We start from the raw sequence: 26,078 nt of genomic DNA on the forward strand, positions 1-26,078 counted from the left end.
TTTATCTTTTAATACACTTATATTGATAATGCCACTTTGCAAATTTTTAAACATTTTTACCAAGTCAAATGGTGTAATTTTGTAAATATTGATATATTGATGGATGAAGAGATAAATTTTGTTTAAATAAGTTCATTTTGAAAAAGCTTATGGATGAAAAAAGTTTAAATTAATATACCATTTTATTAATTAAATAAAAACTACATCTTAATATTTTTTTTTTTCAAATTCAATCTCCCTTCCTAGCTAAATTTATGAATAATTAAAAAGATATGACTTAATTATCAAGATTTAAATTGTCGAGAAATGTAAGTCAATCCAAGCATATAGAATTTTCTCGTTTAATGCCTTTAAAAATTATATATACATATACATTCACATTTTAAGATTATAGCTTTTTTTAAAAAATTTATAGAATTTTTATTTTTGATATGAATAAATTTTTTATGAGCTCAAAATTATAACTATTAATTTTTTTTTCAATTGCCTCAATTTTGATGTTAGAAAAGAATTAAGAAATTATAGAAAATTTATATAAATTATTTATTATTATTTAAAAAATTCTGATTACAATGATTGAATATGAGAAAATATGCTAAAACCCTGGCTTGTTCACTGTATGATAATAATAATAATAATAATAATAATAATAATAATAATAATAATAATAATAATAATAAATTTTTTAAAAAAAAAAACAAGAAAAAGATAATTTCATGAAATAAAACCACTTCTACACCACTCAACCCCAGCCCCTACAAAAGTAACCATTTCTACGTTTCCTCGTCTAAATCCAAGCTTCATAATCAGAAATCAAACAAGCTGAAAGGTTACATGGAAGCCAAAATAAATGTGGAAATGCTCATCACAAAATGAACCCAACTGAACCAAAGGATAATGTGCATCTATCCTGAACAAAAAAAAGCTAATGCTCCTATTGATTGGCTTGTTTTATACAAGAGTCCTCCCTCTTTCTTTTTCCTAATAAATCTTAAGTATAGACATGGAACTTGGTAGAGCATCTGTCATACTGGATTATTAAAAAAAAAGCACTAGAGGAAGATTAAATTATCTATACAGAGATTAGAGACATATCAGTATTTGGGTTAATGGGAATGACGCTTATCATGTAATTGCTTTGTTGCCGTACTCTGATACTGTGTGGACCCAACAGGCTGTTCCTGCAATGCCTATACTTGCATTATGCGACACACTAAAATGAGAAACACAAACAGAACAATAAATATGGTTTGTGTAATCATTTTTCAATTGCATACCGTATCTTGCAAATTACTGTGTATGTGAAAACAACCCTGCACAGTTGGTGTCCTAAAGCCTATCTGGCCCTGCAAAATCACCAAAAAAAACCGCAGACTTAGTGTATGCCGCTTATGCTGCAAAATAAAATCAAATGGTTCTGTAGAACAGTAATAATTAAGAAATCTAATACCAGCGCCTGCATGCTTTGTTGGGACCCGTAAGAACTAACACATGTCAGTATTGAATGTAACTGCCCCTTAACAACGAGGAAAACAAAATGTCAAAATAACCACACATTATATTGCTAGATAGCTGCCAAGTCAGAATATAAACAAACACCATACCATGCCTGGCAAGCCTTGATGGTGGCTATAGTAACCATCACGAATTGGAGAAATTGAGTTCAATTGTCCCTGTAATTAGTTTACAATAACACACAATTATTCAACATTATGAAGAAAGATGGAAATATACATACAAGTCACAATAAATTACACATTTTATTATCCTATACAATTCACATTCTCATAAACCAACTGTTGGATTTACCACTTTGGTAGCATGCTAAACTTCAAGTCAATTAAATAACCAAGGGTTTGTCATTTAAATGACTCTTTAAAACTAAAGATTTTACTAAATATCATTAGGAGCAAATCAAATATTTATCTATATCCAACTTACTTGAAATTTGGTATGCATATCTACACAAGCAAAGCAATAAATTCAATAGGCATACGTCTGACTATAATATAAGAGAAAACCATAAGAATGTAAGAAAACCCATGTAACTTGCACATCTACAAGCAGATCTCTTCCCCTGGAAGAATATGCACATAAATAGAAATTTATGGTCATGGTTCTTGAAAAACCACAAGGTATAAATGAGGATTAATAAGTTTAGCAATAAAAAATTACAATTGCTAGTTTGCTACTTGTATTTTTACAATGTAACTTACAATACAGTTCCTACTATACTACTAAATTTTACTGTATAAAACATCTATGTAATTAGTATTATAAGTTCCATACCACCTGCATGCCATGTTGAGGACCATAGAAACCATCAAGGGCTTGTGCCCTGGAGCCCAATTCCTACCCAGAAAAAAGAAAAAAAAAAAGAAAAAAAAGAAAAAAAAAAAGACAACAAACTTAGCAACAGTGAAATGAAAAGAATACTATGGTAAAAAAATATCAGAATCAAATGCATAAATCTTGTGGATTTCTGTACCACATCGTGTATGTCCTGTTGTGGAACATAGCAATTTTCAGTAGTGTGTGCTCGGGAGTTGATATTTTCCTGCATATTTCAAGTCCATAAGTAAGTGAGTTATCCTGCACATAAGGAGGACAAAAAGAAGGAAGAGAGGAGAGAGGGAGAGATGAAACACAAAGGACTACATTTATATTAACTTGTGTTATTTTCATATTACATAAAACTCCATAACTATAACAGAAGTACATGATATATATGGAATGCTATCAATAAATCATAAACCACTTCTAAGATTTTGCTAATTGATCTCATGATATAAAATTCTTAGTGAAACATATCCAATAAATTAAGGAAAAATCCCATAATTCCACATATATAAACTTGTTGCAATTCCAAGCAAACATTTGAGAGTATCAAGTTTCAAATATGACAAACCAATTGCTGGTAGCAGTCTTGTAAACCAACTGCTGGCCCTTCTGGTTCAGAAAGTACCTAAAATAAGAAATGAAATCTACTTCAAAGGCCATAAAATCCAACAGCATAACACAGTTGTACCATTTTTGTTTTGATCAACAAGCCCTTTACTTACCTTTCTCTTCTTATATATTTTCTTTTTCTTAGATGATTTGGCCATATTGTTGCTACGGTTCTCTTCTTCAATGTCAAGAAAACCATGAACAGCCAGTGTGTTGGGTGCTGAAGCGCTTCTAACAGAATTATTGACACCTACACAACTTTTCAAGACTTCTTCTAAGGCCTGAAATGCAATATGATAAGCTTCTTCACATAATGACCCCGCTTCACACAGTTTGATGGCTTGCTTACATAAATCGTTGAAACGCTGTACCCTATAAGGAAGATTTTTAGATATTACACTAGCACTTTGAGCGATCTTTGCATCTTTTGTCCACCTCTTTAATATATAGTGGGATGGTATGTTGGAAAGACCAGACATTTGAAGAACAAGGATTGCATGTTTACAAAGAAAACCTCTATATTCAAATGAACGGCATAAACAATGAATATCCAATGCTGCTTCATTCCATGCTATAAGAAAATTCTGTCGTTCTTCAAAATCGTCAACTCGGAAGTTACAAGTTGGCCCATCTTCACTTTCCTTCTGAAGCTGACATGAAACTGCCCCCAAGACCTCAACCTGAAATTTCTCAAATACTGCATCTGTATAGACTCCCAACACTTGTTTCTCAAATGATGACTGAGATCTTAAGGCAGTTTGCTTGTTTTGTGTTTCAAAACCAGCTGTGACTTCCATTTCACTCAAATCTTGCAAAAATATTTTATACTGCTCCATAAACTCCTTGAATGTACCTTCCTTGTGAATATACTTGTCAAATAAAGAGGCTATACTTCCATATCGCTCAGTTGTAGACATTCCAGCTAAAAATGTATCTTGCATATATGTTGGAACCCATCGTTTACGGTCTTCAAACAATGAGTTAACCCATTCGTCATCCTTTAGTTCAAACTTATCAACCATTTTCCACCATCTCTTTTCAAATTGCTCATCTGTCCAAGACCTATAAATGCATTTATTGAATTTGGCCATAAAAATTTCACCTTCATTTGCAACACAAGGCAAATTTTCAGGCATCTTACTCAATATGTGCCATAAACAGAAACAGTGGCGTGTGTCAGGGAACACATCTGAAACAGCTTCATTTAAGCATTTATCTTGCTCAGTAATAATTACTTTAGGAGCTTGGCCACCCACTGCCTTACGCCATGTCTGCATTAACCAAATGAAAGTCGAAGTAGTCTGCTCTCCAATCAATGCACATCCAAGCAACATGTATTGGAAGTGATGGTTGACTCCAATAATGGGAGCATAAGGAACCTTATAGTTGTTTCTTACATAAAAGGTATCGAGGAAAACAACATCACAGAAAAAATTGTAATCATGCCGGCCTTTCGCATCAATCCAGAACACATTTCTCAAACGCTTGTCAAGATCAAGATCTAATGAATAAAAGAAATTAGGATTTTCAGTCTGCATGCACATAAAATGCTCCAGCATGACTTGTATATCATCCTCATCTAAAGCCAACTGCAGCCCTTTCTTTTGGCATGCAACTACTCCAGATTGCTTATTTCGTCCCTGGATGGAATTATAAAAATCATCCGGACAAATCTCATGGTTATGCTCCTTTATGAAACTATATATAATCCATTTCTCATCCTGTGTCCTCTTCATATGCATGCCTGCTTTGCAATCTGTCTTTATGCATGATCGTGGATTAACAGTTGCACTTGACTCGCGCTTGCTTCCAAATCTAGAACATGCAATTTTTACATCAATAAATTTTCCAGATTTTTTAGAACGCCGACTGGCTTTTATTGTGATGCCAAATCCTATAGATCGAGCATATTCTCTGTAGAAAGAATATGCTGCCTCCTTTGTTTCAAATTCTAAACCATTTTGGGGCTCAATAGTTACACCTTTACTAACTGCATCAGCTTTGAGAGTATTCCCTTCTACATGATCTCCACCACCAGTACAACCGTCATTTTCATTTGGCCCACAGGCTTCTTCGACATATTCACATGTAGGAGAATACATCTCCTCTTCAGTAACATGCAACCCATATGCGTTATCCATGACATCAATATTTTTATTTGAACCAGTATTTTGTTTCTTCTGCTCGTGTGAAGGCATCTCAAGATTTATCTCCATGAAAAGGGGGGGAAAAAAAGATCTACTGGAAGGAGAAGATCATATTACCAGACACCTGGAAATTGTAAGTAGAAATTTAAGAATGCAGTACAATCAAAAAGCAAAAAATTTAGATGATGCAAAATGCATTACTATGAATCAAAGAATTAAGATAATTACTGTAACCATGCATCATAACAAAATATTATCCATATATTGCACACTCAAATTAGTTTGAAATTTTATTTCTATGAACAAGATGACATAAGATTAATGGTAGCAGCCATCATTGATTGCGTACTGGTAGTTATTTGCCAATGCAATATCTAACATTATGTATCTGACAGTCAAGAATCCACTTCAGATGCAATTTTCTTTGCTAGCCATGCGGGGAAAAGTTGCTTGAATGGATTAGAGGGACAAAAATTGGCCAAATATATACTTATACCCTCTACTATTTCATATTAGCCCATTAAACACTTCAACTAAAATTATAACCTATTGAATACCTAAACTCACAAAAACTTTAATAATTAAACACAAATTAACCATATCATAGATTTATAAAGAGAAGCCAAAAATAATTCGACTTATTACTAACTACACTTGAACTTTGCTGATTAAACTCTAAATTTTCACAAAATATAAAATTACACTTTTCGTCAATTTATAAAAATTCATAACAAAGATAGCAAAATTTAGAGTACAACATCAACATGTATGAATTTTTATTTTTTCCCATAAATAATCAGTAATATGACTAATTTGTATTTAATTGTTGTGATTTTTATAAGTTTAGAATGTTGAATAGCTTACAATTTTAGTTCATGTGTCCAATAAGTTAATCTCAATTAGTTTAGGGGTGTAAGTGTATATTCAGCAGACTAAAATTTCAGTCAATTTTCGAAATATTGACTCCAAACACAAGAATTAAATTGAAGTTAACCTAGAAAATGAGAGTAATCTCAAATTAACCTAGAAACTAAAGCGAAAAGGAAAGAGATGGTGAAAGAGACCTGACTAAAATGAGATGAAACATAATACTGGGATTCTCTTGAAGATGCAAAATCTTTGTTCTTCTTCCTTTTTGTAAAACTGAGATGCACCTGAAGATGCAAAAATGAAAAGAGACTGAAACTGAAGCTGAAATCAGTGAGTGTCTGGTGTTTACAACAAAATTGCTGGTTCAAGCTCACTTCACAACCTCGCATACAACTAAGCCCCAAATTATTTGGATCAAAACTCATGGAAATGTAACATGGTAAAAAGAATATTTCTTAACTTATGAATAACTTATGTGCAGATGTGTGAGATTTGTAAAAGCATCAATTTAAGTTATGCAAGCATCTATTCTCAGGAGCACCCCCCCCCCCCCCCTTTTGAACCTTATAAGTAGAACAATGCGTAACACGTGATCTATCAACTGAATAGCATGAACTCGGATAGGCAATCAATGATTAAGCATGCCAAGAAAGCAAATATTCCAAATTAAGAACTTATTTAATAGCATTTGTATGCAATCTCTAGCTGTCTCTCACCCGTCTTCCCGAATGCATAATTGCAGCAACAAAGAAAGCAAAAAACAAAAATTCAACTGAAATGGTTAGGGAATTCACCAAGTGAGGATGGAATTCTTAAAAACACGCTAGAAGGAAGCGGGAAAAAATGGACTGAAATTTCTGTCTTCTGTTACCGTCGTCCGTGGAGGCTACGCGGAAGGTTTATGGAGAATAACTGAAGGTAATTCTTTGTTGCGTGTTTCAATATCTCCGATCTTTCCGTCCTCTCTCTTAATTGCTGAAATTTTCTGACAAGTTTGGTACTTGGCGAAGTTCGTTCTCACGTCGGCGAGGAGAATGTCGATGTCACTGGCGTCAGCGGAGTTGTGATCGGGGAAAATGATTTGGCCGGAGTTGGGCTCTCTCTTCATCACCTAGGAGCCTCTCATTTTTACTACTTTGATCTTATCCTCCCGAAAACCCAAGCTTGCTAATCCTTGTTTTCGGCGATCGAACTCATGAAGAGGAAGCAGCTAAACGCAAAACTTGTCTTCTTTTTTTTTTTTCTCACTTCTGCAAGCCACAGCAAGAGCACTCTGGGGCTCAACGTCTCTGCTGCTGATTAAAAGGAAGCGCTTTCCCTCTCGCTCTCTCTCTCTCTCTCTCTCTCTCTCTCTCTCTCTCTCTCACGACATCAGATCATACAAATTGGAAAATGTATTTAAAAAATTTATTAGTGAATTTCTAAGAAATATATTAAAATATTTATAATATTTTAAAAAATTTATTAATTATTTTTTTATATTATAAAAAATACTATAAACGTTTTAAAAATTCTTTTAAAGCTAATATTAATTAATGAGTTTTTTTTTTAAAAATAGTAAATTTAATGACTTTTTCTCTTAGAGCTTAAATAATAATTTTTTAAAAAATTATTAAGAAATGCATAATTAAATTGGCATTTAGTTTTTAATAAAATTTTACAAATATTATCCTGTGAATTAATATTACACAAATTTTCAATCCTTTTTAAAAAGTCCAAAAATTACATAATTACAAAATATACTATTTTTTTAATAAAATAATTCAATTTTAATTAATTTTAGATGAAGTAACTTTAACTTGTATTTATAAGTTTCCAAAATAAAAAATAATCACTTAGATTTTTTTTTTAATTTTTATATTTTTTTACATTATTCTTATTTTTATAATAAAAATTTAATTATTTATAAAATTAAGTATTTTATCTTAAATGAAAATCTTAATTGAATAAATTTATTAATATTTTATATTTCTTTTTATTTATTTTATTGTTATTATTTTAAATTTTATTAAATTAATTAATTCAACTTGAATTTAAATAAAAAATAACTTTAAGATTTTAATTTATTTTTCTCTAATTAATAAAGATTTATTATAAATATAAAAAAAATTAAATATCCCAAACATAAAAAATATAAAAATACTTTTCATAACATGTAATAAAAGTAGTTAAATAATACTTATATTTAAAATGCTTAATAATTAATATAAAAATGTAATTACTTTATTATTTTAATCAGTGGTAGAATTTTAAACAAATAATGTTTAATTAATATTGAAATAAAAGTTTTTTTATTTACATCAAATTACTCATACAACTAAATAACTGTTTCAAAAGATCTAGCATTATTTATGAAATTTAATTTTCTTCAATGAGAATTATCATTATTTTTAAAATTAATTAAGTTTTATATTTATATATTTTATAATTATCTAAGTTAATTATCTTTCATATATTAATAATATAGTAAAAAAATCTTAATAAGTAGATTAATAGTTAACTCTTAATTGTAGCTAAAAATAAATTATATAACGATAATTTTTTTTCTTTTAATAATAAATTTAAATTAGTAAATATATTATATAATTTGATCGTAGAATATATAATAATAAAAATTTATTAAAAGTAAATAATTGTATTAATATATAATTATCAATTAATTAAATATAAAAAATGCAAAATAAGAAGAGAGAATGATTAATGAGATTGGCAACCTAAAAACCTGCTGTTAAAGGGGTTTTTTTTTAAAAAATAAAATTAAAATTGAATAATTTTATTAAAATAAATTAAAATTAAGTGCAGCAAATAAACCATAATCATAATAATTTTGGGTGAGTAATATTCGATTTAAATTTAAAAAATTAATTAAATTAAATTAATTTAGAAATTTAGTTAAATTTTTTATTTATTTCAACTCGACTTTTAATTTTAAAAATTTTAATTATTTTAATTTATAAAAAAAAATTAAATAATTAGTGATAATAATATATTATTGAATAACATATAATTTTTAATAATATAAAGAAATTAGATATTAAGGTTAAAATATTTTAATTAAAGTTTTAAAAATAAAGTATAAAAAATATAAAATTTATTAAAAATTTAAATCTATTAAATCAAATCAAATTAATTTAATTCAATTTAATTTCTTATTAAAATTAATTTAATTTAATTTTTATAAATACTAAAATTTCAATTTAAATCTAAACCAAACAAATCAAATGTTCACCCTAATAACAATTACCCCCAACAATTCTCTTTTGGAATAATGATAAAACATTTAGATAAGTTAATATATTAAGTTTTAGCTCATTAAAAGTTATGAAAGAAACAATTTATCAATTAAATCAATAGGCTACTGAAAGTGATTCACTAGCAAATGGTTAAATCAAAGTCAACGTTTCAGTTCAGAAAAAAATTTATCCCCATCCCACTCTTCTGCAAACGGTTAAACCAAAAGCTCAATTGGTAGCTAGCTAATACAAAATCCACGAGAGCTTAATTAACCCAGAACGCAAGCTTTAGCAGTGTCATCAATATAACAGTACAGCAAACCACCGTGGTGGAAATTAAAGAATAGAGTAGACACTGTTCACAAGAATCAAGAGTTCACTGCGCGTATGCTTACAACAGATGACCAAGATCAGCATTAAAACAATCAATACAAGGATTCCTACAGCATGCAGATCATTGTGTTATAAACAACCAAAAACCTCATTCTTTCACTAGTTTGACGAGGCGTCACATCTCACCTCAAAACTATTCATCAAAGATGTCACTCTACAATTCAAATGGTTTAGGCAGCTTCGGTGATGTTGAAGATCCACAAATGCGACTGCTGCCCATACAATGATGCTGCATTAGCCACCTCGTAGTGTGTATCTAATATTATAGATTGCTGAATTGGGTGAGAGGTTGGTTAAAAGACCAATCCTGAATTCCCAAAAAAGGAATTACTGGATGAATTCTAGTGAAGGGGGAGTAATTTTGGGCTTTGCAGAAGTATCAATCATGTTCTGCTCATAAAGGGAATAGTTGCTAACCATTTGCTGGAGTTAGTTTTCTACGTAAAACACGTTACTCCGGGTAAGATTGTGATTTGTGGGTACCTAAAGAAGGCAAAATTATTACTATGAACAATGTTTCATCCTTGTGTGTGTCTTGGAGCACTTCCATGCAATTGTGAAGATCTCAAATGAGAGTCTTCCTACAATCAAAAAGAAAGATAAAATCGTGAACAACAAAAATTAGGAATAGGTGTTTAAAACAATAATTGTAATGTCTCTCCAAGCTCACCTGCAAACTATAATTGAAACTAGTTGGAGGTCGATAATCAAATTGACCCTACATAAATTAGTAAAAAATCAAGATACATTATCTGTATCCAAATTCATACACAAACTCATTTTCATATTAAAAATACCATACCATCCCATTTATGCTTTGCTGTGTCCCAAAAAACCCATCATGGCCTGGTGCTATTGAATTCAATTGGCCCTACAGGTAACACCCAATTTGCATATTGTAAATCATTCAGAAAACTGCTTTCTATATGATCATAATCCCACATAACCTACCAGCCCTTGTATGCTTGGTTGACTGACATAGTAACCATCATGGGGAGGCTCCATTAAATTCAGTTGTACCTGCAATTATCACCAAATTAAAACTTGCAAAAACTGAAATCACATTACTTTTCAAGGAGTGAAGGAACTGTAATCCACAGCTTATCAAAACAATCTTATAAGGTGAAACTTATATAAATTTAGTCTAAAATTATCTGATGTTTTTACCAGTCCTTGTGCATTCTGCTGTGCACCATAATAACCATTAAGAGTATCTGATCCTAGATTTTCCTGCAAGCATTATAACAAAAATTAAATGGTACCAGTTTCCAAATTAACTGCAGGTAGATGCACAATCCATTTCAAAATTCGTTGTCAAAGCCGAGCAGCTGACATAAATCCCTTTCTAGCCAAATTATCAAAAAACAAAAATCCAAAAATTTGCTTTTTTTTTTTTTTCCAAATTTAGCCAATTCTTTAATTTTATCAATTTGTACTTCAACATCTCTTATTAGTATCTTTAGCAATAAACATAATTGCTAGCCAATTGACCAAAACAATCCAAACTGATTTTATTCAATACTTTTATATGTTAATACAAAGTCTCTTTATATCGATTTTAGCAATCATACTCTATAACTACAATATTTTAAAATGGAATCAATAGAACATTATTATTTAAATTGGTTTACATTCTTATCTCTTTTGTACCTCCCTCCCCCCAAAAAGATAATAAATAAAATTTCTTTCTTTCTCCTTCCTACCATGCTTTGCTTTTGGTCATCTTATTCTTGACTATTCGTTCATATGAACTATTCCATTTACTAGACATAAAATTTGATAGTAGAAATGGAGAGGGAAGAGATAGGATTTTCCAATTGTGAGAAAGAATTAAAAAAGAAAAATAAATAAATAATAAGAACGACAACAACAATAACAATATTAATTTACAATTTAAGACTGATCGCTAAATCGATACAAGAATGAAAAATTGAGGACCAAATTGATAAAATTCACAGAATTGGTTAAGGTGATAATGTGCGCAAAGAATTGGATTTCAACAAGGGATCACAACTGTTTCAACAACTAAAACTGAAACAAAATTCAAAATTGCAAAGTGTAAGTTTGCTAAATTAAAAGAATTGGCTAAAATTGAAATAGTATAAAGGTTAGAAATTCTTTGTTCATTAGGCCAATTCCTTTTTATAAAACAGAAAATCATGGGTACTCTCTTCTGTCTCCGTAAAGTAGGCTATATATAATGAAATATCACAAATAACCTTCTTGATGCAATCCAATAGACACAAACACCAAAAATAATGAGATTAAATGAGAGCTAGAATTAACTAGGACAAACCATCTGCTGCAAGCTCTCCTGCGCTTCCACAAGCATAATATCTGGATCTGCTTGTACCTGAAATTGAAAGCACTCTTCAATTATATATGCTCTAAATTATTTTCTGGACACATTGTAGTAACTGTACGTATACATTTATAAAAAAAGAAGTAGAACCATCTATTATGATTTCAAATCTGACCTTCCTTTTCCTGATTGGATTCTTCTTCTTACTAGACTTGGAAAAATTTCCTTGGTTTTCATCTTCTGCTTCACAAGGGGCAAAAGATTGACTACCAGGTTCCAAAGCACTGTTGTTTCTGTTATTCACATTCACACAATTCTTCAGTGTTTCTACAAGTGTGCGGAAAGCAATATTGTAGCTCTGTTCACATAACGATCCTTCTTCACTCATTTCAATTGCTAGTTTGCATAAAGCATTATAGCGTTGCACCCTTGTTTCTATTCTTGCTTTTCCTTCTGCCAGCTGCTGCCCGCTCTTTGCGTCTTTTGTCCACCTCTTCAAAATATAATGTGTTGGGATGCTTGAAAGACCACAGATTTGGAGGACGATCAATGCATGCCTACAAAGAAATCCTTTGTATTCAAACAATCGGCATAAACAAGACACTGCTGACTTACTTTGGTTCCATGACACCAGGAAATACTCATTCTTTTCACAGTCTTGAACTCGAAACGTTACATTTGTTCCATCTTCCCTTTCCTTTTTGGGATGGCAACCAACTACACCTAACACCTCAACTTGAAATTTCTTGAATATTGCATGCGTGTAAACCATTGACATTTGTTTTTCCCAAGGAGAAGGAGATTTCAGGGCAGGCTGTTTGTGAGAAGTATCAAAATCTGCTATTGCTTCCTCCTCATATCTATTTTGTAAAATTAATCCATATTGTTTCATAAATTCTTTAAGTGTGATTTTCCTATGAATATATTTATCAAAGAAAGAGTTCACACTTTCAGACCGCTGACTTGCAGCAATTCCGGCTAGAAAAGTATCCTCCATATATGTGGGCACCCACTTTTTCCTATCATCATATAATGACTGAATCCATTCATTATCTTGGAGTTCAAATTGAGTAACCATCGTCCACCACCTCATATCAAACTCTTCATCTGTCCAGGATTTAAAAACACACTTGTGGAATTCTGGCATAAAATCTCCATGCCGTTTGATTACATGAGAAAGAGTTTCAGGCATCTTTTCGAAAATATGCCACAGAGAAAAACAATGACGGGTATTTGGGAAGACTTCCTCAATTGCTGCCTTCAAGGTGTTGTCTAGATCTGTGATTATAACTTTAGGGGCTTTCCCACCCATTGCTCTAAGCCATGTTCTCAATAACCAAACAAAAGTCGACATAGAATCATCTGCAACTAATGCACATCCAAGCAAAATCAGCTGACAGTGATGATTTACCCCAACAAAAGGAGCAAATGGCAATTTCTCATGGTATTTTGCGTAGAAGGTATCAAAAGAAACAGCATCATTAAAGCTGATATAATCATTCCTACTTTTTGCATCAACCCAAAACAAATTTCTCAGACGCTGCTCTTCGTTCAAATCTATAGCATAGAAGAAGTTTGGATTCTCCTTCTTGATATGCTTGAAATATTCAAGTAATGCTTGGGCATCTCCCTCCTCAAGAGCCAAAGGGCGACCTTTCTCAAATTGAGTACCATTGTCATTTTGAACAAGTGAAACATTTTTAAACCCACCAGACTGTCTCAACATCTCAACATACACTTTTCTTGTTCGTTCACTGACAGCATGCAAGATGTCAATATTATTCTTTTCAGCTAATTTTACATTCCGATGGATTCGAAAATGATATGCAAGGGCTGGTAAAAGCTCATGGTTATGCTCCTTAATAAACTCATGAATTATCCACTTACCATCTGGTCTTCTCTTCACATGCATACTTGCTTTGCAATCTGTCTTTTTCACACTTGATCGTCGACTATTGCTACCATCAGATTCTGGTGTAATTCCATACCTGGAACATGCAAATTTGGCATCTATAAATTCTTTTGATTTCTTTGAACGTCTACTGTTTTTTATTGAAGTGGTGAACCCCATTGATTTGGCATATTCTTGATAAAATGAGTATGCTGCCTCATGTGATTCAAATTCAATGCCATTGCATGGCTCAAAGTCTGTGTCCTCTTCAAACAATGTGACAGCCCTCTTAGGGAAGTCAACAACCCCAGAATCACCATTTTGTGCCTCATCCACAATGTCAACCATATTTTCTCCCCGTGCATCACCAACAAGCACATTTTCTTGAAGACTGACCATATCATGAACTGCATGCTGATTCCTGCCAGTCATTATTATCATCTACTTCCATAGATAAAATCCATTCTTCAGACAAATATTTTATAATGATTCCTGAAACGCAAAAAAAAAAAAATGAATAAAGGGTAAAACTTAAGATAGAGCACAATTTGAAGATTAATTACTATACCATATCTAATTGCAATCACCTGAGGAATTAACCCAAAATAAAAAAGGAGAGAAAGAAGCAAATACTCAAAATTACTGGCAAATTCATACTTCCATCTTCATCATGCTTTCTTGCTTTCTCAAATTTTAAGAAAAAAAAAATAAAAAAGAAAAAACAGTTCCCTCTCTCCTCCCTACTGAAAATGACAAACCTTCTCATCACTGTTAAGAGCTACTCAAATTTCCATTTCCAAACAATAACTTCCGTTCATTCTTTATCCAGATAGAATCATTAATTAATACTCCGGTAATCTTCCTCGTTTGTTTTTCCCGGAAAATATAGCCTGAGGAAATCATAAACTCGAACCTAAATTCTAAAATGGCACAACAATGAAATGCTCTTGTGGATCACCACAACCAAACAAAAAAAAAGAAATCGTAGAAAGCAAGCAATAGAGAAGAGTTCAAAGCTCGCATTTACCTTGCAATCTAAGAAAATTTTTTGCCGAAGGGAGGAGACAGACACTCTGTAGTCGATTCTTTCCGAAGCAGAGTAGTAGAGATTGAAGCGATCAAAGAAGCAACAAAATACTTCTTCTATTGGGCTGTGCAAGCTTCAATTGTGATCACTTGACCTTTCCTTTTTGAAACCCTAGAGCGAGAAAGAGATAGTGAGAATACCTGTCAGTTAGAGAGAAGAAGAAATTTGTTTGGATAATAAAATAAACGCTTTGTTTTGTTGCGAGGGGAGTGACTGCAAATCAACTGTAAGGAATGATTTCTTTGTTTGGGCATTTAGATGAGAAAAGGTATGGAGAAAAATATACAATTTAGTTCCACCAAGCGATCTCACTCGCGCTTTGCTGCTGATGCATAAAATATTTTCTTTATTTTTCAAAATTTTTTTTGGAATAGTTAAGTAAGAGCGATCATGATTCGGTTCAAATCGAAAAAATCGATCGAATCGAATTGATTTAAAAATTTAATTCGATTTTTTATATATTTTAGTTCGATTTGGTTTATAATTTCAGAAATTTCAGTTATTTCAGTTCAGTTCGGTTTTAATTAGAAAAAAATCGAAAAAATTAAATCGAACCGATTAGTGATAATAATATATTTTTTTAATAATATAGAGAAATTAAATCATATTAAAATTAAAATATTTTAATTAAATTTTAAAATATTAAAAAAATATAAAAAATAAAAAAATTATTAAAAATCGAAATTGATCAAACCGAATCAAATCGAATCAGATCGATTCGATTCAATTCAGTTTCTTATCAAAATCGGTTCGATTCAGTTTTCACAAACACTACAATTTCAATTTTCAATTTATTTAATTCGGTTCGATTTTAAATCAAACCGACCGAATGCTCAACTCTAATATTAATTGTGGTTTAACTTATTTTCCATAGGTATTTTTCATTTGATTTAAATATTTAAAAATTAATAAAATTATCTACAATTACAAATTTGATTATAATTATAATCAATTTTAAAACTTAGATGAAAGGAAGTTTGTAGATAATCTCACCTTACTTATTTTATTATACTCTATAACATATAGATATATTATTGATATAAAAAATTTAAAATTTTTTATTATTTTATAATTTAATAAGAAACTTCAAAAATTAATACAATTTAATTTAAATACCTAAATTTACCATTTTTCATCACTAAATCCTTAAAATATGATTATTATTCTTCATTTCTATTTGGTCTAATATAAATAACAACAACAGAATTTCTTCCCATATTTTTTGTTCTTATCTACTCTCATTATAATGTTTGTGTTTGTGTTTTCATTCTGGATTTATACTATTCAATAGTATCAGGTGGGTTGAAATTTATAAAATTAATAGGATAAAAATATTAAAAATAAATAAAAGCATAATAATATACGGTGAAATTATAATTTATTTTATAATTTTGAAATAATTTTTTATAATAAATATAATAAAATTTATACGACAAATATTTCATAAAATATTTGTAAAGAAAGAAATCAATAAATACGATAGGGATCGAGCAATTGAGTATTCAACTTCTTTAGAGATTTCGTCTAGAAAGAGAACTGAGTTTTAGATGTATACATAGGGAAAGTCATGTGCAATGAAAAATGCAAGCACGGCTTGGAGAGGGATTTTTTTACCTATTGATTTTTTTACCTATTTAAGGAAAATTTCTATTCTATCCGACTAGTCCCGGGCAACCCATTATAATTATTATATTGAAATCAAACGAAATCCTATATTAAAAAAAATTCTGACGAATCTAGATAGATAAGATTATAAATATATCTCTATGAATGTTGGTGTTGGTTGACACGGGTATATAAGTCATGTTATACTGTTGAATAGCAAGTCCTCAATTATCTATTTCGATTTATAGAGAATTCGTGTGTTTGGGAGTCCCTGATGATTAAATAAACCAAGATTTTAACATGACTGCAATTTTAGAGAGACGCGAAAGCGAAAGTCTATGGGGTCGTTTCTGTAACTGGATAACCAGCACTAAAAACCGTCTTTACATTGGATGGTTTGGTGTTTTGATGATCCCTACTTTATTGACCGCAACTTCTATATTTATTATCGCTTTCATTGCTGCCCCTCCGGCTTCTTACAAAATTTATTGAAACTATAGCAAATAAAAAAAACTGTAATTTTATTTATTCGCACCAGAAAATATCTTTAGAGATTTTAAAATAAATTATATCAAATTTTAAAGATTTAAATGAAAATTATAAAATAATAAAAATTTTTGAGTTATTTGTATCAATAGTCGTTATCTACATATAAATATAATAAAATAAATATTTACGCGACATATAAATATAATAAAATAAATTATGTGATATTGCCATATATTAATAAAACGTATTTTTCTTAATTCAAATTTTAAATTTAAAAATAATTACAATGAAGCACTCCAAGGTTTAGTCTGGTGGAAAGTGCATCCTGTAGCCTTGAAAGGTCTAAGGTTCGACTCCCCCAACCCCTATTTCAAAAAAAATAATAATAATTACAATGAAGTAGGTAGATAATTTTATCAATTTTTAAAGTTTTAAATTAAATCACAAAATAGCTAATATTAAATTTTTTTTATTTTAATTGACTTTTTCATAATATACATGTTTTCACAAAAAATAAAATCTAAAATTTTTAATTATTTATCCATATGTTTTGACTTATTTTAATATATTCATATCTCTGTAACAGCCCGGACGTGATCCCCGGCACTGTTACCGCTCACAGCCCGTGACCTTCCTCTGGGCCCAGCCACTGTGAGCAGCTCTTAACATCCCTTCACCCTCACGGGTTCCAAGCAGGATTTGTCCCCTTGGTTCGCGGGACTCTAACCCGTTCTTCCCAAGTGGATTTGGCCCAATTCCTTCCTCTGGGAATTAGGTCGCCTCCCCCACTGCTCGAACCCTTGACCTCCCACTTTAAGGGAATAGTCTGGTGAGAGTGAGTACCAATTCTTCTACTCCTTTTTATGTAACAGCCCGGCCCCGTACGACCGGCCCTGTTACCGCTCACAGCCCGTTACACCTCCTGGGCGCGGCGGCCACTGTGAGCAGCTCTTAACATCCCTTCACCCTCACGGGTTCCGGGCAGGATTTGTCCCTCGGGGGAGCCAGTACGGCCCGCCCTAGCCCGAGTGGATTTGGCCCAATTCCTTAGAAGAATTGGTACTCACTCTCACCAGACTATTCCCTTAAAGTGGGAGGTCAAGGGTTCGAGCAGTGGGGGAGGCGACCTAATTCCCAGAGGAAGGAATTGGGCCAAATCCACTCGGGCTAGGGCGGGCCGTACTGGCTCCCCCGAGGGACAAATCCTGCCCGGAACCCGTGAGGGTGAAGGGATGTTAAGAGCTGCTCACAGTGGCCGCCCCCAGGAGGTGAGCGGTAACAGGGCCGGTCGTACGGGGCCGGGCTGTTACAATCTCATCTAGATAAAAGTTTCTAAAATTAATATCCAAAATTTTTATTATTTTGTGATTTAATTTAAATTATTAATGCTTTGTTTAACATGATTCATTTTATAAAAAAATTATTCAAATGAATTCTTATAAAATTATGCAAAATTTAAGTTCTTTTAGAATGAAAATGTAATGACCCGGAAACCGGACCGCTATTGGCGCTAGGATCCAGATCGGCATAAGGCCGTCGGGACCCGTAGCAAGCCTAACATACATCCTGTATACCTGTTAAATCCCATACATGATCAATCATATACATAAAACTTTAAACTTTTTCTTTCATTTACCAAGCTTAATCTGTGCATGCACAAACTCATAATCATAAAACCTCACACTGGAGCCCTCATCAAATGCTCCAATGGGGTAATATATCATACATTAAGCTTGGTTTACATAAAATATCATTAAAACATTTCATAGATCATGCGAAAAAGGGATTAACTTTACATACTAAGGTCAAACACAACTCTAAACCTCAATATCATCATTACATTACATGACTGTTCAACACTTTACATTACAATGTCTTTTTCATGTCCACATCTAGCTATTACATAAAACATGACATGACTTTACTCTTGCTGACATCCTGGTCTATCCCGTACCTGCACACCTGGGGGGTTAAGGGAATGGGGTGAGCTAAAAAGCCCAGTGAGCAGAACCATAAAACATTATCATAAGTCATGCTTTCATGTAATGCATCACAACACATACAATTCACATCACGGATGGACTTGTCACCAATAGCCCTCTAATTCCAATGTGCCCGGCCCTCGACGGGGCTCCGCAGGACTTCCTCTTAATCATCACACAATGCCAAGACGCGTGGACATGGGTAGCCCTAGACTTTCATTAATCATCATACATAAATAAATGCCAGGACGCGTGGACATGGGCAGCCTTGGACTTTCATTAATCATCATACATATTGAGGGCTAATGGGTCATCCAACATCCATCTACATCAACAACAAAGGATACAATGCATCATCTTCGTGAATTCTAATGCAATACAACCTAATATAAACATGGCATTCATGATGCATGAAACATGCTAAAATCTTTCATTATTTAAGATATATTTTAGTTCTACTCACCTCAAGCTAGTTCTGACAAGACACTGAAGCAGCTATCTCACAGCTGGGGTCCTCGGTTCCTCGGGTCCGAACCTACACAAGTGGACTCAAATGAGGGACCAAACATACATGAACATGACTCTAAAATACTCCCCAAAAACCCCCTAAAACACCTTAAAACAATCGTATAAATCATGCAAAGGAAGGCTGAATAGGGCACTTTCAGTGGCAGGTTCGGCGGCCGAAAGTCCCTCCAGAGCCGAAACTCGTGCATGTTCGGCGGCACCTTCGGCGGCCAAAATTCCCTTCCAGAGCCGAAAGTCCAACTTTCGAGGGCAGGGTTCGGCAGCCGAAAGCTTGCCTTCACAGGCAGGTTCGGCAGCCGAAAGTCCTTCGGCTGCCAAACCTGAGTTCTTCCAAAGGGTAGAACTCAGCCTCCTCATGCACACTTTGCCTCACAAACCATTCAATCATGCATTTAGCTATTCTACAACATGTATACACAAGCAAATAAGCATATAGGGGTCTCAAACTAACCTAAACCCCAACACAAACACATATAACAACTCATACAACATTCATCAACCATAAACTTAACATTAACCTAAACATGCATTTCTACCTAAAAAATCTCATAAAACTTGTTTAAAACATGGAATAAGCTAAAGATCTACTTTTACCTCTTAAAAATCGAGAGGGGAGATGACCTAAACTTGGAGAAATGGAGGAAGAGAGCTCCTGGGTCTCCAAGCTTCAAATATTGATCTTAGCTCCAAAAATCTTCAAAACCAAGCTAGAACTCGTTAAAACTTGAAAAATTTGAGGAAAATCATCAAAACCAACCATGGGAGGGCATGGACTCACCGTTGGCCGAAAATAGGGGAGAAACTCGCCTATTTTCGGCCATGGAGCCTCTTATAGGTGGCTGGCTAGGCCACCTTCGGAAGCCGAAGGTGATTCCAAAACTCATGCATGTTTGGCGGCCGAACATGAGGTTCGGCGGCCGAACCTGGATTTTCCCTCTATGGTCTTTTTCATTCAAAACTCAATTTCTTTCTTATTTAAAACCATAAAATACATAAAAACGTTTTAGAAAAAACATATTCTTACCCTTCTAGAGTGTCCCGACATCCGAGATTCCACCGGACGGTAGGAATTCCGATACCGGAGTCTAGCCGGGTATTACAGAAAATTTTAAATTAAAAAGAATTAAATTATTTCATTTCAAATAAGAGAATTATTAAAAAAAATTAACTGAATTGAATTTTTATAAAATATTTGATACCAAATGAAGGATAAATTTTAATATAATTCAATTTAAAATTTATAAATTTATTCTCTTTTTCCTTAAATTTCCAAAGCCTATTATTTTTGTTTATCTTCATATGATTTGTTGCAAAAGACTATAGGTTCGGTTTCTTTCTATTTGTTAGTAATTTCAATAGAAATTATGGCAAATTTCATATTTATTGCTAAAATTTTCCTTCTAAAGATTTTATCAGATAATAACGAGGCAAAGACTTTTGCACCAAAATTTCAGAGTTTCTTCTATATTTAGAATCTTACACCTTGCAGGACAATATAATTCATATTTTTTAATAACTCAAAGGCCTCAAGCCCATGACACAATGATACATGACTTTTTCGTATATTGCCAAAATCAACCAACAATAGCAAATTATAAATTTTAGCTCACATATTTAAGATTTTCTACAATTCTTTAAAAATTAAATACATTATAAGAATTCCACAAACATTCCCTAAAAGTCTTTAATTATAGTATATTGCTATAGCAAATAATTTTACTCATTTATAGTCATTCTAATATATTCAATAATATATTAAGCTAAATATAAAATGATAATTTAAGTTTAGGCTTACCAATGCTAATTTTGATATCTGAAATGCGTTCGGAGCGTTTAAAAATAGTAGAAAAATCTATAATATTGATCCCTTTTGGAGAATAGTTTTGGAGACCATGCATCCAGACCAAAATTGTAGTCCGGGACGCCTGTAGAATATCTCTGAAACGAAGGTACCTACATGAAGCTCATAATACCACAGATAAGAATATATTTTTATTTCATAAAAAACATGATTCTAAGGATTCAAAAACTCGTAGTCAAACTTATGGGTCTTCAAAATTTTTTGGTGTCAAAAAATTATGAAATTAGTATCCACATGAAGATCTCAATGAGTATGACACGCTGGTAACCTTAGATTTTTGATAGGATGTCTGGTTTCAGATTAATTTTAAGAGAAAATTAAAAGGATCATAAATTTTGAATGCTTGTCTAGCGATGAAGGCGGGCAAAATTGATATCTATGTAAAGTTTGTAAGGAGCGAAATAAAAAAAGTCTAATCTTGTTGGAAATCGTGGTCGGAGGTGGAAAAAATCAAGAGAAAATTGATGGGAAGGAAAAGGGAAGAAAAAGAAAAAAGAAAGAAGGAAGAAGAAATTGGAGGGGTTGCACGAGAGAGGACAAAAAGGAGGTGGTCCCGTTTAATTCAACCGATCTCATTTGATTAGTTTGATTAGAGCAATCTGATCTGATTGGTTTGATTTGAACAATCCGATTTATTTTAGGACTATTTTAATTTATAATTTTATTTTTAGTCTTTTTGCTCTGTCTTATAACTATAAATGAGTTTAGAAAAAATTTTAAAAATTTATGGAAGTCCGAGAAAAATTTTAAAATACAAAACTAAATTTAAAACTTTCCATGTACTATTTAAATAATTTAAAATAAATTCTCAAAATTGTATACAATAAAATATAAAATTTCAAAAATTAAAAATTAGAAAATTCTCAAGAAGTTTCATAGTAAATTTAAATTTAAAATACCAAATTATTATATTGATAATAATAAGGTAAATAAATAAAAAATTTGGGACATTATATTCTTCCCTCCTTAAAGAAATTCTTCCTTGAATTTAAAATAAGGCAAATAAGATAGACTAGTTACAAAACATGCTAAGATCACAAGTCAAACAAGTGAGGGTAGTTGTCCGCATATCTCTCTCTGATTCCCATTTGCACTCTTCCACAAATTGATTTATCCATAAGACCCTAACTATTGGTGTTTGCTTTGACCGAAGTTGACGTATCTAATGATCCATTATAGGCACAGGCTGTTCCTCATATGATAAGTCCTCACAGATTTCTACTAAGTCGGATTGTAACAAGTGTGATGGGTCATATACGTACTTACGTAGCATTGAGAAGTGAAACATAGGGTGGACATGTGAAAACTCTGATGGTAACTCCAATCGATAGACAACTGCCCCAACTTTGCCTATGATTTCAAAAGGTCCCCCATATCGAGGTTGTCAACTTACCTTTCTTTTCAAATCTCATCACTCCCTTCATAGGGGAGACTTTCAGAAATACATAATCTCCAATTGCAAACTCCACATCTCGCCTCTTACGGTCTGCATTACTTTTTTTTTTTTTTACTTAAAGATGTTTTTAACTGTTTCTTGATCAAAGATACCTTTTCTACTATATATTGAACCAAGTCAACAGTATAAACCTTGACTTCACCAACTTCTTTTCAATATAAAGAGGTTCTGCATTTTCTTCCATAAAGAGCCTCATAAGGTGTCATACTGATATTGGAATTATAACTATTATCATAAGCAAACTCCACCAATGGCAGTTGATCATCCCATTGGCCACTAAAATCCATGACAGAAATACAAAGCATATCTTTTAATGTTTGAATAGTCCTCTCGGATTGTTCATCAGTCTGCAGGTAGAAGACTGTACTAAAATTCAACCGAGTGCCAAGTGCCTCCTGTAACTCCTTCCAAAACTGAGAAGTGAATTGAAGTCCTCTATTTGATTATAGAAGTTGGAATTCCATGCAATCTAACTATCTATCGAACATACAACTTAACATACTGAGCAATTGAATGGGTCATTTTCACATTTAAAATGTGAGCTGACTTAGACGAGCGATCTACAATTACCCTATAGAAGTTGGAATTCCATGCAATCTAACTATCTCTCAAACATACAACTTAACATACTGAATAACTGAATGGGTCATTTTCATATTTAAAATGTGAGCTAACTTAGTCAAGCGATCTACAATTATCCAAATGGAGTTATATTCTCTAGTAGTACGAGGCAACCTAGATACAAAGTCCATCATGATCATTTCTCATTTCCATTATAGAATAGGGATCTCTTGAAGCTTCCCTGAAAGTCTTTGATGTTCAAACTTCACTTTCTGACATGTTAGGCACTTAGATATAAATTTTTGCAATATCTTGCTTCATGCCATTCCGCTAATACTTGTCTTTCATATCATGATACATTTTTGTAGACCTAGGGTGAATAGTGTAGGGTGTGTAATGTGCTTCTTGCATGATTTCATTTCTCAAATTATCTAATCAGGCATATATACCCTTGACCTTTGCATGAGAGTACCATCACCACGAATCCAAAGCGACAATCTTCACCCTCTTTTACCTTTTCTACAGTTCCATTAATTGTGGGTCCCTATGCTGCAAAATTCTAATTTTATCTCTAAGATCTAGTTATACTCTGAAATGTGCTAAGACTATATTTGAACTAGATATATCAAGAGCCAAAACCTGGTCCATAAATTCATATAGTTCTTCTATCAAGGGCCTTTTCTCTGCTGTTATATGTGCAAGACTACCCGATGATTTTCTACTTAAGGCATCTGCCACCATATTTGCCTTGCCAGGGTGATATTGAATAGTGTAATCATAATCTTTTAAAAGTTTCATACATCTCCTTTGCCTTCAATTTAAATCCCTTTGCTAGAAGATATACTTCAAGCCTTTATGATAAGTGTATATCTCACACGTCTCTCCATAAAGATAGTGCCTCTATGACGGAGCGGTTGTCGAAGCCGGTCAAAATAATCAATTCAGTTATCAACAATAAAAATACTGTAGATAGTGGTGAAAGGATCGTATCCACAGGGAATTGATACTTATTTACCTTCCTTGAGTAGACCAAATTAAAAAGAGCAGAAAAGAAAAGAAAGTGCAAGTGCATGTAAAGTAAAAATGGGGGGTTTTGAGATTGATTTGATTAAACTAATGAAAAGAGCAATTAAAAAGAAAGCAGATGATAAATTAAGTGTAAAACAATGGTGGTAAAAGCTCTAGTTGAAGATTCAGATTCACTTTAGTTGATGGGATTGATCATTGACTCAAATGTTCCTTTGTTAATTCAATAAATTGGCCATGGAGATTGAAGAAGCTTCTCACATCCATTGTCTCTCTTTAAGATTAAATCAATTAGAGAAAGTCCTCCAATTAATTACTAATTAACAATTGCCAAAGAACGTCTTTGAGCCTAAGGCCTTTTACAATAGTCAATCGCATAAAGAAATAGAGAGAACCAATTCTAGTCACCCACAAGCATGGAGACAACACTAGATCATGCAATTTCCTTGGTTGTGCACCAAGTGTTCTTATGGTTGAACAAATCAAGCAATTACGGACTTAAAATCATTCAAACCAATAATATATTAACTTGCAACAAAGAATCAATGGAGATCTTAAATAACAAAGCAATAATGTCCTTAAGCATGAAATCACAAGAATACTGAATAACAAAAAGATAAACAATGTAGTCCAAGTCTCTCAATCCACAATACAACTAAAGCTTCACTTGTTCTTCAACTAGAATGAAAGGTTTCAGCCACTCATGGCTGAAACAAAAACCATAAAGAAAGGTAGAAGAAGAGAAGAAGAAGCCGAAGGTGGTGGAGGCGCGGCCTTGCTTGATCCGGATGAGAAGGAGAAGATGAGTCTGAAGGGAGTCCAAATTCGTGGCTACCAAAGAGAGTACCTTTTTATAGAGTTGTGGTGCTGCCTAGGTCTTCCTAATTAGTGTAGAGGCTGCCCAAGGTGCTGCCCGAACTCAACTTGCTGCCCAAGTTGTTGCAGAAGAGGAAGATGGAGATAATCAAGGCTTTCAGATGGAAGGTGGTGCGCAGATGGCCTTCAGAATAGGAAAGGAGCGTACCTTATGCCTGAAAAGGAAGGAAGAGCGATCCAAGGATGCCAATAGAGGAAGAAAAGTCGTGGCTTGCTCTGCAGGAGAGAGGCATGCGCGCAGATGGTGCTGAATGGGAAAGAGGTGCGCGGATCAAGCTCTGCAGAAGAGGTAGGCGCGCGGATGCTTCTGAATAGGAAGTATTTGCTGTCCAAACTTCCTATTTAGATGGAGCCTCTTTTGAATTATGAATCTGGACTGAATAAAGGCTAAGTGCATTGAGATTTCCTTCCTGAATAGAGAGTGGTGCGCGGATCATGTTGCAAAAGGCAAGTAGTGCGCAGTTATTGAATGCAAGAGGGAAAGTGGATCTGCCGAGTCTTTCCCTTTTAGACGGAGCCTTCATTTGAATTTTAAACGCTGAACGCAGAAGAGGCAAGTGTGCCTTGATGAGACTTTGCTGCCTAAATTGGAAGATTTGACTGCTGCAGTATGTGCACATCTTTGAATAAGGAAAGAAAGATCTGCGATTCGAAATTCAAATAATTTCCTGACTGAGCTTTCCTTATTTACTTTTGTCTCTGCACTTTCCTCATTTGAAGACTTTCCTTTTCTGAAAACCTGCCTTATTTGAAAACTTTTCTTTCTTGGCACATGTTCTAAATAAGGCAGGAAAGATTCTGCAGTTCGAATTTCGGGCAGTT

General features: G+C 32.9%; 2 protein-coding genes across 12 annotated transcripts; both read right to left on the minus strand.

Annotated features, from left to right (window-relative positions):
• Positions 1 to 837: 837 nt before the first annotated feature.
• On the minus strand, positions 838 to 7,329 carry LOC110621066 (protein FAR1-RELATED SEQUENCE 2). 10 transcript variants are annotated; one of them, XM_021765110.2, is made up of 10 exons: positions 6,761 to 7,328; positions 6,161 to 6,250; positions 3,063 to 5,220; positions 2,909 to 2,965; positions 2,489 to 2,557; positions 2,290 to 2,352; positions 1,605 to 1,673; positions 1,451 to 1,516; positions 1,278 to 1,346; positions 838 to 1,190 (listed from the first exon to the last, which is right to left on the minus strand). In XM_021765110.2, the coding sequence occupies exons 3-10, from the start codon at positions 5,163 to 5,165 to the stop codon at positions 1,107 to 1,109; spliced, it is 2,580 nt and encodes an 859-aa protein (XP_021620802.1). In that variant the 5' UTR covers positions 5,166 to 5,220; positions 6,161 to 6,250; positions 6,761 to 7,328; the 3' UTR covers positions 838 to 1,106. The 10 variants fall into 10 exon arrangements, 9 of the variants coding, with proteins under 9 accessions (XP_021620802.1, XP_021620806.1, XP_021620803.1 ...); XM_021765114.2 differs by lacking the exon at positions 6,161 to 6,250 and having other exon boundaries at positions 1,451 to 1,510; positions 2,293 to 2,352; positions 6,761 to 7,329; XM_021765111.2 differs by lacking the exon at positions 6,161 to 6,250 and having other exon boundaries at positions 2,293 to 2,352.
• A 2,108-nt stretch (positions 7,330 to 9,437) lies between these two features.
• Positions 9,438 to 15,183, minus strand: LOC110620820 (protein FAR-RED IMPAIRED RESPONSE 1). Of its 2 annotated transcripts, XM_021764709.2 has the most exons (8): positions 14,813 to 15,182; positions 12,070 to 14,277; positions 11,889 to 11,945; positions 10,760 to 10,822; positions 10,544 to 10,612; positions 10,395 to 10,463; positions 10,263 to 10,310; positions 9,438 to 10,173 (listed from the first exon to the last, which is right to left on the minus strand). In XM_021764709.2, the coding sequence occupies exons 2-8, from the start codon at positions 14,224 to 14,226 to the stop codon at positions 10,111 to 10,113; spliced, it is 2,526 nt and encodes an 841-aa protein (XP_021620401.1). In that variant the 5' UTR covers positions 14,227 to 14,277; positions 14,813 to 15,182; the 3' UTR covers positions 9,438 to 10,110. The 2 variants fall into 2 exon arrangements, with proteins under 2 accessions (XP_021620401.1, XP_021620402.1); XM_021764710.2 differs by lacking the exon at positions 10,760 to 10,822 and having other exon boundaries at positions 14,813 to 15,183.
• Between the last annotated feature and the right edge of the window lie 10,895 nt (positions 15,184 to 26,078).

Source organism: Manihot esculenta, chromosome 8 (genome assembly GCF_001659605.2).
Source record: "Manihot esculenta cultivar AM560-2 chromosome 8, M.esculenta_v8, whole genome shotgun sequence".
NCBI lineage: Eukaryota > Viridiplantae > Streptophyta > Magnoliopsida > Malpighiales > Euphorbiaceae > Manihot > Manihot esculenta.

What these genes read in the sequence shown, in the direction of transcription:
- LOC110621066 (XM_021765109.2), bottom strand. Translation starts at nt 5,165, where the DNA reads ATGGAGATAAATCTTGAGATGCCTTCACACGAGCAGAAGAAACAAAAT. An exon ending in AACAAAGCATGCAGGCGCTG is followed by an intron (nt 1,347 to 1,450) that starts GTATTAGATTTC and finishes GTGATTTTGCAG; the next exon opens with GGCCAGATAGGCTTTAGGAC. An exon ending in ACAGTAATTTGCAAGATACG is followed by an intron (nt 1,191 to 1,277) that starts GTATGCAATTGA and finishes ATGCAAGTATAG; the next exon opens with GCATTGCAGGAACAGCCTGT.
- LOC110620820 (XM_021764709.2), bottom strand. Translation starts at nt 14,226, where the DNA reads ATGATAATAATGACTGGCAGGAATCAGCATGCAGTTCATGATATGGTC. An exon ending in AGCAAAGCATAAATGGGATG is followed by an intron (nt 10,311 to 10,394) that starts GTATGGTATTTT and finishes TAATTTATGTAG; the next exon opens with GGTCAATTTGATTATCGACC. An exon ending in GTTTCAATTATAGTTTGCAG is followed by an intron (nt 10,174 to 10,262) that starts GTGAGCTTGGAG and finishes TTTTGATTGTAG; the next exon opens with GAAGACTCTCATTTGAGATC.